Consider the following 19,581-nt stretch of genomic DNA (forward strand, 5'->3'; position numbering starts at 1 on the left):
TTTACATATTGTTTTTCATTTCACATTTGACACTAAGAGTACTGCTGTCCAACATAAACACATAGCTGGGACGAACAGCACAATGACACCTTATTTAACCCTAAAATCAAGGATGTTCTGCAGCACAAATTGTTCTTTCCAAATTTAAAGTAACTGCTAAAGCTGGTCTTACCTACAATGGTAAATGGACTGCCTTTATATAGCGCTTTTCCATCTGCATCGATAAGAAAGCTTATTTTCTCAGTAGTATCAGAAGGTTGGTTTTTTTGTCCTTAAAAAAACAACAAAAACAAAACCATTTTATCTTTGCACAATCTGTTCCCCCCAGTTCTGCCATTTGGGTTTTCTTTTGTGAATCATCAGATTTGGGAAATCACGTGACCATTCAGCTGACTTCACATGCTTCTGGCTCCTGTTAGCATAAAGGATTGAAATATTTTGTTGGCACAAACATTTTCGAGAGGATGTTTCTTGAAGTCCGGAGGAAATGTTTTTCTGCTCTACTGTACAAACAAATGGAACAAAAGTGAATGTACCACCAGATCCAGTACTTTTAAAGACCTGTCAGAATGGTGTGGAAATACATTGAAGTCCAAATGATTAAAATGCCTGAGATTGTGCATGGGACCAATAGATAAGTGTTGTGAAAGTAGCTTGAAAAGCTCACTGTCAGTATAGAAAACGGCACGGTTAAACACAAATGCACATGCTGCACAAAGAATGTGTTGTGCTGTTTTTCTGACAAAAGGAATGCATGCGCTTATATAAGCCAAGGATTTAAAGCCTGCAGTGCCATATTAAAGCCACTTTTTTTTTTTTTTTTAATTCAGTAGTGAACCTTTAAAAAAAAATACAGTATATTATTGGTCACTTGCTCTGCTTCAGTGGCCATTTTAACAGTAACTACATTTGCTGAACAAGCTCAAAATACAAATTTAAATGTTTATCAGCATTTTACCAGTTCTCAATGACTGCCATGTTTTTCTTAAAAAAAAATCATTTTAATTATATTTTGTTTTCACATAGACATAAAAATGAAATGAACCCAGGATTGTCCAAATGCACACAAAGAAAAAAAAATGTAAAGCATAGAGGTTTCAACAATTCAACACTGCACATCAATTACCTGGATTAGTGTATAATTATCACATATAAGTTAATACATATAAATTAAAGTATCATCAGCATACTGTTTGAACTTAGACATACCAGAAGAAAAAAAATGTCCTGCCATCACATTGTATAAGTAGTATGTGTACTAACCTGTTGTCCAAACCCTACATGTGTTAAGTTCATACCTCAACTTTTCTGTTGATGGTGACAATAGAAACTGTTTTCTGCTTAACCATATCAGCAAGCCGCTATCCAGCTGAAAGCTATTACAGATGTTCTTTACAGCTCAGTGGAGCTGACAGGCCCAAGTTTTGCTAAGGTTGCCAAAACCCAACAACGCAGAGTGAGGCACTTTATGTGTGTAACTGTCATTTACATTATAGACAGTAAGTCACAGTGTGCTGGTGATCAGGATATAGCTTGCTCATTATCACAGCGACTGAGTGTGTGGTTTTTCCCAATTTGCACTCACGTATTCTAAAACTGCTTTAAATGGTTTAATAAACAAGAGTATTTGCATAACAGGCATTATACAGAATGTCTGCAGCTGAAGCAAATGAAACTCAGTACCCGTTAAACGCTAACCAGCTGCAAAATAATAACTTGCCTTAATATTGCTATGAACAAATGCTTCTAGCAAATTTAAATCATCTTTACATGTGGTCTAACACAAAAATCAAAGCTTAAGCAATGGTCTGACCTGTCCATAAATACGATATGAACAATAAAGCTGCTTGAAAAACGCTTTGCCACAAACTTGAAAAAAGTTGTTTTGTACACTGTCTTCTTTGACACCTAACAAGTAGTTGCTGAGTAAGTGTTAACTGCATCTCAACTCAACACTCGCAAACAAACAAGCTCATTACCGCTTTCTCCTTTGGTTTGTCTGTTTTTAAGTACGGTGGGATACAAGCTCAGAACTTGACAGGCGTTAACTCAAACGAGCAATTACTAATTATAGCACTAGTGATTAGATTACATCAAGAAAGAATATTCCAGTGGGCCACACTTCTCATTACAGTCTAGAACTAGAAATCTGTAATAGGTTGTATTTTGAATGTTTATGACCTGATCCTTTAAGGAACACAAAAGACTTCATTGTCCCTCAACCTCAAACCTACTATTATAACTCTATACTGCCAAAAACGAATGTGCTTTGGCTTTGGTCCGAAAACACCGGTTGCTTTTGTGGTTTCTGAATTATAGTCATCAACTTTGGCTCTACTTAGTGATGCTGCTGCGGTAAAAGTCCAGCATCCTCCTTGGAGTCAGTCACCAATTTAAACTAACCCAGAAAACATCACTGATGTGGGACAGATGCACACTTTAAAACTCATACAAGAATATACACTGAATCTCAGATGGCTTACAGAAACACAATCTCTCAACATAAAAAAAACAAAACAAAAACACACAGATCTTGCAAAAGACAAACTTTAGGATAATATTTGGTTTGGGGAGAAGTACCTGCAGGGTAACATGTCAATACTGAACATGTGGAATGGGTGTGTGTGTGTGTGTGTGTGTTGAAATAATCAATAAAACAAAAGCTTCAAATGAAGCATACATCAAATGAAATGCAAAAAGCTGTTTCAGCCAATTTGACCACAGCTAAAGGAACAAAAGTACTTTTCTGCATTAATATTGCCAATCTGTGCAATTTCAGTTAACAGCATTCAAAATGTGTGAAAGGTTTTTGAATTCACAAGTTTACCATCTTTGTCCTGCTGCTGAGCGCAGCTGAAAGTCCGTCAAACAAGCGCATCAATCGCAGAACAAAGTCCGGTTCAGTGTGCTTTCAGGTTACAAAATTAATCAGTCTCTAGGCACGATAATTCCAAAATTACGGACTGAGAGACACGCTGTGTTTAACTGAGGATATGTAACTTTTTCATATTCCTCTTAGAATGGAAACAACAACAAAAGACATTTATTGGCGTGTCATTTTCTTCCTTTTTGTTATTTTGTTTTATGCATAAAAATAGAGATTTAGCGAAAGAAGGCACTAAAGGTGAATGTTTAGGGAGGACAGGTGCACTGAAGAATATGGAGGATTGAGACTTTAATCTTCAACAGGTGGACTCATCTACATTCTCAGTCCTGAATGGCAGGTGACTGGTTTGCTTGAGACTCTGCAGTGGTCAGTTCAGGCGTAGAACTCCTGTGTCGGTGCTTTCTGATATGCCGTCGCAGAAAGTTTTGTGTCTCCGAGATCATAGCTGCCCTCGTCCTTCTTCTTCATACGGTAAGCAAGTAGGGCAAGAAGGAAAATGGCACAGAGGAATCCGATCACTCCGCATGCGATAACCGCTGGAGAAGGGGACACCAAAAAAAAAAAAAAAAAAATTGGTATTTATTATTATTAAAATCAAAATGTTAACATATAAATCTTTTTGCCAGTTTTCAGTCAAGGACAACAAAATATTAAAATAATCCAGTCCTTACCTGCCAGCACATCTATCCTCTCCCACAGGTTCTCAGAGGTCACTTCTTCTGAAGTGGTCTTCTCATCCAGCCTGCTGCTTCGACCTCCTTCAGCCAGAACATCGTCTTTAACCTTACTGATCACATCCCCATTTCCAACATTTTCGGTTGTTGTGTCATCCACCCTACCCTCCGTCACAACGTCATTCCCAACACCTTTGGTTACACTGACAACTGTGCTCAGTTTGGTTGTTGTGATTTCAGTCAGGGATATAGGCGTGGTGCTGGTGCTGGGAACAGTGCTGGCGGCGGTGCTGGCGCTGGGGGTGGTACTGGTGCTGGTGGTCTCTGTGAACCAGTCGGATGTTGAACCAAGCATTGGCACCTGGAGAACAGAAATACACAAAGATGACAGACACATGAATTAGGAAAACATGCAAACAAGTTTTGTTCCAACAGCAAGTCGGGAATAAATTGTTGACGTCACAGCACAAGTTGTTCCAACAGCAAGTCAGTGTACCGTCACAAAACAGCTACGTTGACCTGCGTTGAAGACAGAAAATTTGGACTCCTGGAGTGAGTCTTCGCTGGCATTTCAGAGATTTTTGAGAATCTTCTACATTGGGCAGCGTCAGCCACTTCATATCAAAGTGTGAATGGGCCGTAAATAACTCCATTAATAATTGGGACTCTGAAAACACCAGCACAATTCTAAAACCGAATCTGCTGAGGAAGTTGTATTGCAAACTGAATCAATTTAAAATTTCTTTTTAAGAATTCCAACAATTTGTGATTTTCAAATAATCAACATGTGCATGATTATAAGGATATGGAAGGAAAAAAGAAAAACAGTCTACCTTGTCACCTTTTTCCTCTTCAGAGAACACATTTGTTGTTGCCGTCACCATGGTGCGTGTCTCTTTAGTCGTTTTGTGGTGGTATTCTCCCACTGGGGTTGGTGTTGGGTGAGGTGAGTTAGTCAACATCTCTGGTTCATTTAAAATTGTTTCTTGGTGAAGTGTGATGTCTGTGATATTCAGGAACTTTACCACTTCTTCCTCTGTGGCATTTACAATAGCTGGAGAAAAAGCAGAATCAGTCAGTAAACTGACACACAAACACAAAAGGAGTTTAACTGTTAATCAGTTCCTTATATAGGCAGGATAAACGGGGTGTGAATTCTATAACCTAAAGCTGCTGGACATTACTGAACCACAAGTTAGCTTCATCACGTGATCACACTGAGCTTTTGTATTCCCACCCCATTGTAGGTGTAAAAATGAGTAATTCATAATAAATGAGGAGCGTATTTGACATCTTCTAATAAAATCTCACATGGTTAACACCACATCACCTCAGGACAAATATGGGACACAGAGCGAGCTCATGAGTTGGAATGTGGGAGGTCATTTGTGTGCGTTTACGTGAGAGAAGAGTTAAAAATAATTTCTGTTTCTAGTTTTGCTGTGTGGACTGCACATCTGTGTAAGTACATACACACACATACTGTAAGTGTCGTAAAGAAATGTGTGTGAAATCTCATTTATGCTTGTAAATGCTTTCATTACTTAAAAAAAAGCTACAATGAAAGTTGGTCTTGTCTATGAAGCAGGATATGTCACAAAGATAATGAGAAAGTGGTCTCAAGTGGTTTTCCAGCAAAAAAAAAAAATCTGTGTGCACCAGCTGACACCAAAGCTCCTTGAGCTGAAGCAGTAAGATGATGTTTTGAAATTTTTTTTCCCAAAGCGGTTTTCTGTTATTTACTTTAACAGTTGTTTTCATTTCAGTTATCTCATGTGTACAAGCAGAGTGTATTGCGAACCTGTTTATGTAAGGCATGTCTGAATACAGTAAGGATTAGATACTTTAGACCAGGTTTTTGCTGTTCTATGGCACAATTGCATGCTGCTTCCACACCATGCCAATGCACCAGTGCTGCACTTGTCCATACCCCACTTTAAGATCAACATGCTAAAGTCTATTCACCATTTACACATGTGGGTATAAAAACCACAACTGCATCAGATGGAAACTGCTAATGACGCTTGTGTTGCATTCCCCTCTCTTTGTGCCAGATGGAAGATGGGGCAAAATATGTTATTTAAAAATAAATAAATGTTCTACTGTATTTTCCAGATTATAAATTGCACCTGTTAAAAAAAAAAATGCTTATTGAAGAGGAGAAGCCCGTGTATAAGTCACACCTTTTTCGGTATCATCAACTCTTTAATCTGTCATTTTTGTGCATTGTTCTAGTGTACTTTTCATGATTTTATGACTTTCCCTGGAATAAAAGCACTAAATAGTCATAATTATTATTATTATGAAGAAAGAATGTGTGATTTTTCAGTACAAGTTGGACCTGAGTCAAGGACCTCAACACAGGACCTCCCAATCTAGTGGAAAAACAAAACTTACACTCTGGAAAATACAGTAATTGTGAACCCTGTGTTGTAAGGCTTTAGAAAACCAATAAAACAGTATAACAACTGAAAATGTAACTAGTTGCAGTCACTTCTTACAGAAATATCCAGATCCAGACCCTGAGCCGGCATCTTCACCATCTTCATCATCTTCATCATCATCGAAAGGGAAGCCACGAGATGTTCTGCCCTCCAGGTAAAGGTCATCTCCTGAAGAGGAGGAAGTCTGGGAGGAGACTAGGACCTGTAAAAAAAAAAAAAAAAAGAAGAATACTTGTATAACTTATTTGCCATTCATGGAGAGAAAATTATCAACAGGGGAATAGAGAGAGAGAGAGAGGCTGACATGATTTTGCTCCAACAGAAAACAGGTTTCAGGGAATCTGTTTGAATATCAGTGACCTGTGCTGGCCAAATATCTGTGTGTGCATTTGTAGAGAAAAATGTAGATGGAAGCTGGTTTCTTGTTCATGTTCTGTGAGAGTAATTTATGACTGAGCGCAGAGCCTGCCAGCAGAGATCAAAATGTGCAGAGGAGCCAGAAGGAAACACAGAAGGATCTTCAAAGATGACGGACCTAACAGAGTTAAGGCGACATGAAAAGACTGGTTTGCATAGGCTGGCTCATGAAAACAAAAACCCTCTTAGTCTCATCTGCAGTCTGAGCAAAGAAACTAGAAAAGGATGACCACAGTAACTTTAGAGAGGAAGACAAAGTAAATCAGATAACTCGTTGCACTCAACCGGATAATAAATCTAAAATATAACGAGGGTTGGTTTATGAGACAGACCGACATGGATGAATACACTCTATTGAGGGCTGAAGAATGTCTGGTATGTGTGCTCAGCTTCCACTAACACAAGTGCTGCGAGGGATAAATGTGGGAGATGGCGGGTGTAAGACAGTTAAAGCGTGTTTCTCTTACTGTACGACAAAACAGGTGGCGATGGACCCTAACGAGAGTAAAAGCACAAGTGACATGAGTGTGAAATATTCAAATAGAAAACAAATAAACTTGTATAATGATGCCAGTCATTTGTTCCTCTAACTGTGGAGGTATTCATACCTGAAGAACATCAGAAAGAGTTCTCTTAATTCATACAGCTGATAATTATTGCCTTCCAGGGGTTTCTCATTTGTAGAATTGGGTAGTCTACGTTTAATTTGTTTATGCAGTCTGAATTTGTGTATGTTTAATTAAAATCTGGTACCTTAAAAATCCTTGAAGTCCCTCATTTATGTGGACTAAGAAACTCACTTCCAAAAAGCTAAATTTATGCTTGAAATAACCCATTTTAGAATGACACTACTTCTCTGAAGGAAAAAGGGGCGTGGCCAGCCGTAGCTCCTTTCCATTTAAAGCAACAGACACCTAAACAGATTTATTTATTTATAACCCTGAAAAGATGTCACTTTGGCATTTCAGGGGCATTTTTGATCATAATCTTTAATACCCATTTTAAAAACACAGCTGGTGATCTATATTAGTTTGCAGAAAAGCGGATAATACAAACCGATTTTGTGAATAAAGGTTTCGGAGCAGTTTTCACATTGTTCTGCGATATGTGACCTTTGTTTTAGTTTAGAAATCAGACTGCTCTGTGTCAATGCTGTGCCAATCAAAAACAATTTTCAAAAGATATTAAAGTTCGACAATGCCAAGAATGATGAACAGAAGCATTCACATTCTTGTGATCCACAGCCAAAGATTACACAAACAGATCCCCAGCGTGTTTTATCTAGACTGCAAACATGAATAAAACTCCTGCAGGCACACGCGACAAACATCACTGGACTTACTTTTGCTGTTATTGCATCTTTAAATTAATAATGTGTAAATCAGTGAAGAGAGTCGCAATCACAGATTTAGCAGTCATATTACAGCACTGTAGCAGTGTAAGCAACAGACGTAATTCCACCTGTCATACCGGTCACATCACTACACTGCCAACATTTTGCACCTACTGCATCCTTGCATTGTGCATGCACATCAGTTTAAGTTTCTCACTTGCGTCAGATTACCGTAACGGCACACCTTGTGAACTCTAGCTTCAAGGGAATGAAAGCCGGCATCCTGATTGGTGGATTGCATGTAATGCGCACAACACATCCACGATTAATTAGGTGACTTTCTCCAACTCCTTGGTGTATAGCACCCTAGTGTGCTCAAATTACACACCCACTTGATAGCAACTAGAACTTGGACACGCCCAAAAAGCCTTTTTTAGTCTTTGTGATTTTTTAGTCTTTGACAAAAGGCAGCTGAGGCACACATTCCCACAGACTGTGAGCTGGAGTCAGTGTTTGAAATGGCAGCGTTAAGATTTGAATCAACTCCCTTTTAAAGGTTAAAACTAAGACTGACAGAGCACCAAATATGCTGCCTCTGTACAGGTGATTTAAACAACAACCATTCCGTGGTCTGTGATAGGAGCAGAACACACACACACTCAAAAAATAGAGAGAAAAACACAGATTTAACATTTTACTGGAATACTTTGGACTTCTTCCACCTGTAGCTACATCTGGAAAACATACATGCACAAAGTAAGTACACACACAGCAGGAAAGATGGTTTTGAAAAGTTTTTCCCTCCCATGTGTGTAGCTAATGGTTACATTTGACCTTCGCTGATGACCCTAACAGGCTATGATACTGTAAGACTCAGACGCACAGAAAAGGTTGTGAAAGAAGATTGTGAAAAGTCACCGTCAGGTAGATACCAGCAGCAGAACACAACAATGCTGCCTTTGAGTGGGTGTGTGTTTGTTCAAGGCTATGGTATGACACAAAATGATTTACTCAACAGCACAAACAAATTCTACAACGGTCACGTTCAGCAATTAATGAGATGGAGAGAACACAAAATTTTTTTTAGGCATATATATTGTGTTAGATTCTTTTGGGGGGGGGGGGGGGGGGGGGGATCAACCTGTGTCATTTACAAATCAAATCTAAATAAGGTGACAACTCTTCACCTTTTCAGAGACCATTTCTTTGAGAAAAACATTGTATGTTGTCTCCTGCAATACGGTGCATCCAGAAAGTATTCACAGCGCTTCACTTTCTCCATATTTTGTTAAGTTACAGCCTTATTCCAAAATGAATAAAATTATTTTTCCCCTCTAAATTCTACACACAACACCCCATAATGACTGTGGAAAAAAAAACCCCACAAAACTATTTTTGCAAATTCATGAAAAAAAAAAAAAAAAATATTTTGTTAAGTTACAGCCTTATTCCAAAATGAATAAAATTATTTTTCCCCTCTAAATTCTACACACAACACCCCATAATGACTGTGGAAAAAAAAACCCCACAAAACTATTTTTGCAAATTCATGAAAAAAAAAAAAAAAAAAAAAAAATGTAAGAAATCACATGTACATACATACTCACACTTTTTGCTCAATACTTTGTTGATGCACCTTTGGCAGCAATTGCAGCCTCAGGTCTTCTTGAAAATGATGTCACAAGCTTGATGCACCTATCTTTGGGCAGTTTTGCCCATTCTTCTTTGCAGAAAATCTCAAGTTCCATCAGGGTGGATGATGAGCGTCGGCACACAGCCATTTTCAGATCTCTCCAGAAATGTTCAATCAAATTGAGGTCTGGGCTCTGGCTGGGCCACTCAAGGACATTCACAGAGTTGTCCTGAAGCCACCTTTTTGATATCTTGGCTGTGTGCTTAGGGTCATTGTCCTGATGAACTGTCGCCCCAGTCTGAGGTCAAGAGCGCTCTGGAGTAGGTTTTCAACCAGGATGTCTCTGTACATTACTGCATTCATCTTTCCCTCAATCTTGACTCGTCTCCCAGTTCCTGCTACTGAAAAACATCCTCACAAAATGATGCTGCCACTACCATGCTTCACTGTAGGGATGGAGCCTGGTTTCCTCCAATCATGACGCTTGGCATTCGCACCAAAGAGTTCAATCTTTGTCTCATCAGACCAGAGAATTTTCTTTCTCATGGTCTGAAAGTCCTTCAGGTGCCTTTTGGCAAAATACAGACGGGCTGCCATGTACCTTTCACTAAGGAGTGGCTTCCATCTGGCCACTCTACCATACAGGCCTGATTGGTGGATTGCTGCCGTGATGGCTGTCCTTCTGGAAGTTTCTCCTCTCTCTACAGAGGAATGCTGGAGCTCTGATAGAGTGACCATCAGGGCCTTAGTCATTTCCCTGACTAAAGCACTTCTCCTCCAATCGCTCAGAGTCCTGGTGGAAATTAACTTCTTCCATTTATGGATGATAGAGGCCACTGTGCTCACTGGGACGTTCAAAGCAGCAGAAAATGTTTCTGTACCCTTCCCCAGATTTGTGCCTCGAGGCAATCCTGTCTCAGAAGTCTACAGACAATTCCTTTGACTTCATGCTTGGTTTGTGCTCTGACATGCACTGTTAACTGTGAAGCCTTAATATGTAGACAGGTGTGTGCCTTTCCAAATCATGTCCAATCAACAAAATTTCCTCCAGGTGGAGTGGAAACATGATGCACCTGATCTCAATTTTGAACTTCATGGCAAAGGCTGTGAATAATTATGTATGTGATTTTGTAGGGTTTTATTTTTTAATAAATTTGCAGAAATCAAAAAAAACAAAAAAAAAAACACCTTCTTCACATTGTCATTATGAGATATTGTGTGTAGAATTCAGAGCAAAAAAATGAATTTCACCCATATTAGAATAAGGCTCAAACATAAAATGTGGGAAAAGTGAAGCGCTGGGAGCGGAAGGGAGCGCTCCCTTCGGCTCCTCCCTTACGGGGCGTGGGTGCACCTCTGTGCAGGGGGCGGGGGGGGGGGTGGCTAGGAGGCTGGCTGGCCTGCCGGTGGGAGCCCAGGTTGGGTCTGTCTACTCTGCCGTTGGTGGGTTGGGGTCCGGTACCTGGGCGGGGGGTGGTGGGCGATTTTAACATCCACACAGATGCTGAGAATGACAGCCTCAACACTGCATTTAATCTATTATTAGACTCAATTGGCTTTGCTCAAAATGTAAATGAGTCCACCCACTACTTTAATCATATCTTAGATCTTGTTTTGACTTATGGTATGGAAATTGAAGACTTAACAGTATTCCCTGAAAACTCCCTTCTGTCTGATCATTTCTTAACATTTACATTTACTCTGATGGACTACCCAGCAGTGGGGAATAAGTTTCATTACACTAGAAGTCTTTCAGAAAGCGCTGTAACTAGGTTTAAGGATATGATTCCTTCTTTATGTTCTCTAATGCCATATACCAACACAGTGCAGAGTAGCTACCTAAACTCTGCAAGTGAGATAGAGTATCTCGTCAATAGTTTTACATCCTCATTGAAGACAACTTTGGATGCTGTAGCTCCTCTGAAAAAGAGAGCCTTAAATCAGAAGTGCCTGACTCCGTGGTATAACTCACAAACTCGCAGCTTAAAGCAGATAACCCGTAAATTGGAGAGGAAATGGCGTCTCACTAATTTAGAAGATCTTCACTTAGCCTGGAAAAAGAGTCTGTTGCTCTATAAAAAAGCCCTCCGTAAAGCTAGGACATCTTACTACTCATCACTAATTGAAGAAAATAAGAACAACCCTAGGTTTCTTTTCAGAACTGTAGCCAGGCTGACAAAGAGTCAGAGCTCTATTGAGCTGAGTATTCCATTAACTAGTAATGACTTCATGACTTTCTTTGCTAATAAAATTTTAACTATTAGAGAAAAAAATTACTCATAACCATCCCAAAGACGTATCGTTATCTTTGGCTGCTTTCAGTGATGCCGGTATTTGGTTAGACTCTCTCTCTCCGATTGTTCTGTCTGAGTTATTTTCATTAGTTACTTCCTCCAAACCATCAACATGTCTATTAGACCCCATTCCTACCGGGCTGCTCAAGGAAGCCCTACCATTAATTAATGCTTCGATCTTAAATATGATCAATCTAGCTTTATTAGTTGGCTATGTACCACAGGCTTTTAAGGTGGCAGTAATTAAACCATTACTTAAAAAGCCATCACTTGACCCAGCTATCTTAGCTAATTATAGGCCAATCTCCAACCTTCCTTTTCTCTCAAAAATTCTTGAAAGGGTAGTTGTAAAACAGCTAACTGATCATCTGCAGAGGAATGGTCTATTTGAAGAGTTTCAGTCAGGTTTTAGAATTCATCATAGTACAGAAACAGCATTAGTGAAGGTTACAAATGATCTTCTTATGGCCTCAGACAGTGGACTCATCTCTGTGCTTGTTCTGTTAGACCTCAGTGCTGCTTTTGATACTGTTGACCATAAAATTTTATTACAGAGATTAGAGCATGCCATAGGTATTAAAGGCAATGCGCTGCGGTGGTTTGAATCATATTTGTCTAATAGATTACAATTTGTTCATGTAAATGGGGAATCTTCTTCACAGACTAAGGTTAATTATGGAGTTCCACAAGGTTCTGTGCTAGGACCAATTTTATTCACTTTATACATGCTTCCCTTAGGCAGTATTATTAGACGGCATTGCTTAAATTTTCATTGTTACGCAGATGATACCCAGCTTTATCTATCCATGAAGCCAGAGGACACACACCAATTAGCTAAACTGCAGGATTGTCTTACAGACATAAAGACATGGATGACCTCTAATTTCCTGCTTTTAAACTCATAAAACTGAAGTTATTGTACTTGGCCCCACAAATCTTAGAAACATGGTGTCTAACCAGATCCTTACTCTGGATGGCATTACCCTGACCTCTAGTAATACTGTGAGAAATCTTGGAGTCATTTTTGATCAGGATATGTCATTCAATGCGCATATTAAACAAATATGTAGGACTGCTTTTTTGCATTTACGCAATATCTCTAAAATTAGAAAGGTCTTGTCTCAGAGTGATGCTGAAAAACTAATTCATGCATTTATTTCCTCTAGGCTGGACTACTGTAATTCATTATTATCAGGTTGTCCTAGAAGTTCCCTGAAAAGCCTTCAGTTAATTCAAAATGCTGCAGCTAGAGTGCTAACAGGGACTAGAAGGAGAGAGCATATCTCACCCATATTGGCCTCTCTTCACTGGCTTCCTGTTAATTCTAGAATAGAATTTAAAATTCTTCTTCTTACTTATAAGGTTTTGAATAATCAGGTCCCATCTTATCTTAGGGACCTCATAGTACCATATCACCCCAATAGAGCGCTTTGCTCTCAGACTGCAGACTTACTTGTAGTTCCTAGGGTTTGTAAGAGTAGAATGGGAGGCAGAGCCTTCAGCTTTCAGGCTCCTCGCCTGTGGAACCAGCTCCCAATTCAGATCAGGGAGACAGACACCCTCTCTACTTTTAAGATTAGGCTTAAAACTTTCCTTTTTGCTAAAGCTTATAGTTAGGGCTGGATCAGGTGACCCTGAACCATCCCTTAGTTATGCTGCTATAGACTTAGACTGCTGGGGGGTTCCCATGATGCACTGAGTGTTTCTTTCTCTTTTTGCTCTGTATGCACCACTCTGCATTTAATCATTAGTGATTGATCTCTGCTCCCCTCCACAGCATGTCTTTTTCCTGGTTCTCTCCCTCAGCCCCAACCAGTCCCAGCAGAAGACTGCCCCTTCCTGAGCCTGGTTCTGCTGGAGGTTTCTTCCTGTTAAAAGGGAGTTTTTCCCTTCCCACTGTTGCCAAGTGCTTGCTCACAGGGGGTCGTTTTGACCGTTGGGGTTTTTCCGTAATTATTGTATGGCCTTGCCTTACAATATAAGGCGCCTTGGGGCAACTGTTTGTTGTGATTTGGTGCTATATAAATAAAATTGATTTGATTTGGTGCCTCTCCCTCCGGGTTTGTGGGGCCCGCCTGTCTCCCTTTGGCTCCCCTCAGCTGCCCCTGCCGCTCTGGGGTCCCATCTTGCACCTTCCCTGGTTCGGGAACCTCCGGGCGAGATGGCCCATCCAGCTGCGGCTCCATGGCCCCTTGTCCCCATGTTGGTTTGCTCCTCCTTGAGCCTCCGGTGCTCCTCCGGGGCTGCCCGCCTCCCCCCGTCTCGTGGTTTCCCTGGCACCTCCGCGGGATCTGGGGTTGGGCTGGGGGCCCGGTGTATGTGGCCCACTCCCTGCGTTGCGCCTCTCCTTCCACCTGCTGCTTGGGGTTGGGCCTCATATGTCACACCCTTTTAATGCACTTCACCAGGTTAGTACCTGCACGCACATCATATTGGGTTGTAAGTGGCACATTGTAGGGTTCATATAGATTTGCGGCCGGGTGTTGGGGATGGGTTTGCAGTGCAGTATGTGGCGCAGCAGCTTTCCACTGCAATCTCCATCTGCCACTCCTGCATTGCAATTTTAATGCACACACTTTATTTCTACACATTTAGTAAACACCTTCACTAATTTAGATTCGGGGTCACTAGGCGGTGGTGGGTTTGCAGGGCAGGCTGTGGTGCAGCGGTGTGCCGTGGCTGCCCATGGCAGTTTGCCACCTGCCGTCTCTTGCCCTGTTTTTAATGCAACACTTTATCTTTGCTCACTTAGGGGGTCATACACAGCAAGGGAGATTAATCATAACAACTATGGTGAGGTTGGTAAGTAGGGTGAGTGTGGCATGTGGGGTTGGCCCCGAATGGCTGTGCATGTCTGGGGCTCTGGGGTAGGGGGTCTGCCTCGCCGGTTCTGCCGTGGTCCTGCTCTGGGCCTGTGGGGCCCGGGGTCCCGCAACCCGTTGTGGTGGTGGGGCACGGGTGTTGGCACTGGGGAGTTGGCGACTGTTGGGGAGTTGGGGGCAGTGGTCTCCGCGGGGTGGTGCCCTGCTCTCGCTCGGGCGGTCTCCTTGTCATGGGCTTTGGTGTTTGGGGGCCCTGCTGGCTATGCTGGGGGGGCCTGGCACGCTTCCTGGCCACGGGGGTTGGGCCTCACCTCTTGTCTGGGGGCCAGACTCAGTGGTCCCTACCTGTGCTTTGGATTCGGTTGCGGTGGCTCCTTTGTCCCCCATCCTTGCCGCCGCTTGCTCCTGCCTGGGGGGGGCCATGGGGCTCCCCCTATTGGTGGGCTCATGCCGGCGCGCTGTATGCTTCCCTTGGGTATGGGGCTGCTCCCTGTGCCTCCGTGAGGAGGGGGTGCGTTCCGGCGCAGTTGGGCTGCTCTGGGAGTTGTCGTGTTGCCCGGTGGCTCTGGGAGCTGCCCTTCCGCTGCCCTTTCTCCTGGTTTCTCCTAGGGCCCTGCATCCTGGACCCATTTCCGTCATTGTTCGTGGCCAGCTGCGTGGCTTCCGACGTGCCGGAGTGGTCCATGCCATATGGTAAGGATCTGTACTCTTGTCTTGGCCCAACACACCAGCCACAGTAATGATCAGATATTTAGCTGTGATCTGGGTCTCTGTGCGTGGATGGTTGTGGGTTTGTGGCCGTCACCACAATTTGGTTTTGGGTGCTCTCAAGGGGATCAAGACTCTGGTGTCCTAGATTAGGGTATGGATGCTCACTAATTAGACAACAGACTTGCTGTCACTGTTTGTTCACGTATGGTTGTTTGTCCTGGTATGTCATATGGTTGGGGCCCCGTCTCCTCGGTGTCTCACGTCACAGTTATTGTCTTCACCATTTGTCTTTCGTTCTTGTCTGTCTTTGTGCTGTTTTGGTGGTTGGCCCTTCCTGATAGAAGTTGTCGGTTGGCTTTGAGTAGGATGTTATAGGCTGATCGGAACGGCGGATGGGGGTCACACACACACCACATTCACTCATGCACTACATACCTTCTGTCTTGCAAGAATAAATTGCATATATAGGTATTAATGTTCATAAATGGTTCTGCCAGTGTGGCATTTATCATTACTATATATGCAGACAGGGGAAAAAAGGAAAAGTGAAGTGCTCTGAATACTTTTCAGTTGCACTGTAAATTAAAATCATACTGTATTCAGATTTTTACAATAATTTGTTGTTGATTGATCATCATATTTGAGTTGTCAAATACCAAGCACTAAACCTAAAAGGATAAAAAAAACCTTTGAAATTGAAGGTTAAGTAATTGATTATTTTATTCAATAAAATGGACAGAAGAAAAAAAAAAAAAAAACACTCACATTTGGTTGAACAGTTTTTTTTTCCCAGAGGTTGCAAATAAGAATTTTTTTTTTTTGGGGGGGGGGGGGGGGGGGGGGGGAGACAACAAACATCATTCCTGTACAGAAAAGCTGTAGACTTAATACAGTCAGGTCCATAAATATTTGGATTCAATTACATCTTGATCATTTAATTTCAGCTGCATGGTGGTGGTGTACTTGCAGACTAACAAAGTGTGTTTAGCAATAATGTAGCAAATAGATGTGGGTTCCAGCATTTTTCCCAAACCGGCTCTTTGGAAAGTCTTGAGGTAATTGTTTGAACCAAATCCCAGGTGTGATCCTCTCACATTGTTATCCGGTTTGGTGAAATACAGTAGCGCCCCACACAGCTTCATACTTGCCTGGACTAGCTCAGTGGGACTAACTGTTAGTCATCAATCAAGAAAAAGACAACTACCATCAAACTACCACAGCACAAAACCTGTTTCAACATCCAACTTCAATAAGCAAGCAAATGACTCAACAGTAACTGTACAGTCAGCTCAGTCACAATCACGCCTCGCATAAAACCCGCCTACCGGCTGTGACTAACTGTAGCCAGAAATACAGACCTCCTGCATTTGTGTCAGTAGAATAAACTATGGGGGAAATTAAAGTGTGTGTGGAGCAGCATGCGACAAATTTCAGCAGTGGTTCCCAAATATCAACTTTTGAGATTAACGAGGACACACACACACACAATAAAAAGCTTAAAATGATACGCAAGTGTTGGAAGACATGAATTAAATTGCAGTTTGCCCAAGCTGAGTAAAAACACATACATGCTTTCAGAACACAGATAGAGAGCCCAGTATTAATCTGAAAAACAATTATTAGCTTGATCTGCATACCTATTTTTTCCTACATTGCCACACAGGGTTTTACATCTTACAGCAAGGTATGTCAGTCTGAATTCATTTTAAGTCCAATGTTACAATAACAACAAAAAAAAACAACTCAAGAACAAAATTATTTATTTAATATCAGTATAACAAGTCTGATTATACACAAACTTCAATTTATTTGGCATTTTGAAAAGTCACAGAAAATTCCTCTCTCAAATGTGTGCTGTGCCAGTTCCGAACGAGATAGTAATACTTGAACCAACAATGTTTTTTTTAGTGATATACTCTATTGGTCAGAATGTTATTTACTCAGAATAGACATGAATGTTATGGAAGTAAGGAATTCTTACAGTTTAAAGCCAGATGGATTAAGGCTTTATTTTTAATGTCAGTCTGAATTAAATTTAGGGATGCAGCTATTATTATTTTAGTAATCGAGTATTCTACTGATTATTCTGGCGATTAATTGACTAATTGGACAAAAAATACTTTTGCATTTTTAAACAACAACAGTCTAGGGCTCTCCCTAACCAATGGCACAATGTCGCTGCGCCACCACGCAGACTGTCAGTCAGGCTGCATGTGAACGTGAGCACAGCCTGTAAAAAACTGGGCTCTTTTGGAGGGGTGCGACGATTTACCCAAACTGACCCAGACTCAAGTTACACACCCAACAACTTACCCAAAGTGACTCCAAATATGACTAAATGAAGTACTTTTTGCGTGCTGTTACAAGATGCGTTTAACAAATTATTTTAAAGACGATGATAAATAAGTGGCGTGTAAGTCCAGATTGTTTTTAGAACCTTGGAGCTAAACAGTTTTTAAAAGTACAACTCAACCCTTTTATTTCTTGTTAATTTTCACCTGCACCGACGAAAAAAGTCATTTGTATAATACACTCAAATATTAAATCAGGTAATCATAAACATAACACACATACATACATACATATAGTTAATAACAAAAATAACTTGTTGCCCAAATTTTAATGTAGTTTCTTTTTTGGAAAATCTGAATAAATCTCATACTTTCAATATTAACCTGATACTTTCAATTATTACTATTATTTTTTTAAAGTCTCCGCCCACCCAATCCTTCAATTAATGCTCCCAAATCAAAACTTGAGTCATAGAATAAAACCAAACATTTGCACCACAAACATCCTGTCTATGTCTTCACAATTCCACGGTATTTGTTTTTTTTTTTTTTTGATCATTTACTTTCTTGCTCCATGTATGAAGCAGAACAGCCTCATTTCTCTCTCCTTCACAACATACAGACCATAAATCTGATCAAGAGAAGAGATTTTCTACAGAGATGTCAGATTTCCCCGACTCTCCGTTAAAACTATTACAGGCTGTGAATTATGAATTTCTGACTGCATTACAGAACTCTGTTGCATGACATTTTACGGTGTTTTATACAAATATGGGGGTGGTTAGGGGACATTCTGATCTTTTTAAAGCTGGCAAGTATTCATGATCGTTCTAATACGTAGTTTGTCTGCATTTTATCATTTTTAGTGTTACCTACCTACCTTTAGTGTTTTTAGTGTTACCCTTTTCTTTTTGCATACCAGAAAACACACACAACCACCAAAAACAAATAAAAGCCAACTTTAACTTTCCACAGACCAACAGCCCAAGGCTCAAAATGCTTTATTTATTGTTTGTTCTTAATGTGAAAACGTCTGCGAGTAGTTTACACCCCCCCCCTCCCCCCAAAAAACAGCGCAAAGCAATTAATCAATTACGACTTTCTGACAATCGATTAGTCGATCACAAAAATAGCCAACTTTGGTCACAACTTTTAAACGTTGAGGAGGTCCGGAAGTAAAATCCCAACCTACACACAAATCTAAAACAATTAATAGTTTTTGTTTTTTAAATGTTAAAATAAATCATATGTATCAAAAAAAAAAAAAAAAAAAAAAAAAAAAAAAAAAAAGAAAAACAGACTGAGTGATAGTGAACAAGAATACTAACCGTTTAAGGTCTACATGCGGAAAAATCTGGTTGAGCCACAACGTCCAGGTAAAAAGAAGTAATAAATTTGACATAGCAAAAAGCAAACGTTTGGGAACCACTGGTGAACTAATCCCAGCCTCCCGACAGTCACGTTAGATACGATGTTAATCAGCGCTTTAAAAGTAAAAGTACAGATAAAGTCGTTGCTCACCTTTTCACTGATAAATCCGGTCGCCAGGCCGACGACGAACAACAGCCAAAGATTCTTCATCTTAACTTCCAGCAGCGGCGGCAAAACAAAAGTATTCGGTAAGAAACGAGTCTCCGTGTAGCCTTTGTGGAAGCTATGTTCTTTAATGAGCAGCTTCTTCACTCGGGAGACTCTGAAGGAATTAAGAAGAAAAAATAAAATGTTTGGATGACCAGCGTGGCCGCCGCAATGACGTCAACGCGGCGTGACGTCAACTCAGGAAACAGCTGGGGGCGTGGTTCTCATAAAAAAAGGTTTGGCATTTCTTTGAACACTAAAACGTTTAAATTATTAAAGTTTGAAAGGAGGACGTAGTTAGAAAGATTTGAGTTACCTTTAGGTAATTATGCAATCTTCATCAATGTTTTATAGTTATATTGATTACTTCTGTTTCAGATTAGTATGTAGAATGTATTTTCTCTGAGGTATTCTGAGGATTTGTGTGTCCCAGAGAGAGTTGTTATCGACCTTACAATAAAACAAAACAAAAAAAAAAAAACGACAAATGCAGAGTT

General features: G+C 40.7%; 1 protein-coding gene across 2 annotated transcripts; it reads right to left on the reverse strand.

Annotated features, from left to right (window-relative positions):
• Positions 1 to 985: 985 nt before the first annotated feature.
• LOC117514651 (syndecan-2-like) lies at positions 986 to 19,243 on the reverse strand. Of its 2 annotated transcripts, XM_034175207.1 has the most exons (6): positions 19,028 to 19,243; positions 6,063 to 6,207; positions 4,395 to 4,615; positions 3,884 to 3,922; positions 3,559 to 3,829; positions 986 to 3,423 (listed from the first exon to the last, which is right to left on the reverse strand). In XM_034175207.1, exons 1-6 carry the CDS (start codon positions 19,085 to 19,087, stop codon positions 3,260 to 3,262), a joined length of 900 nt encoding a protein of 299 aa, XP_034031098.1. In that variant the 5' UTR covers positions 19,088 to 19,243; the 3' UTR covers positions 986 to 3,259. The 2 variants fall into 2 exon arrangements, with proteins under 2 accessions (XP_034031098.1, XP_034031096.1); XM_034175205.1 differs by having other exon boundaries at positions 3,559 to 3,922; positions 19,028 to 19,241.
• Between the last annotated feature and the right edge of the window lie 338 nt (positions 19,244 to 19,581).

Source organism: Thalassophryne amazonica, chromosome 7, assembly GCF_902500255.1.
Source record: "Thalassophryne amazonica chromosome 7, fThaAma1.1, whole genome shotgun sequence".
Lineage (NCBI taxonomy): Eukaryota > Metazoa > Chordata > Actinopteri > Batrachoidiformes > Batrachoididae > Thalassophryne > Thalassophryne amazonica.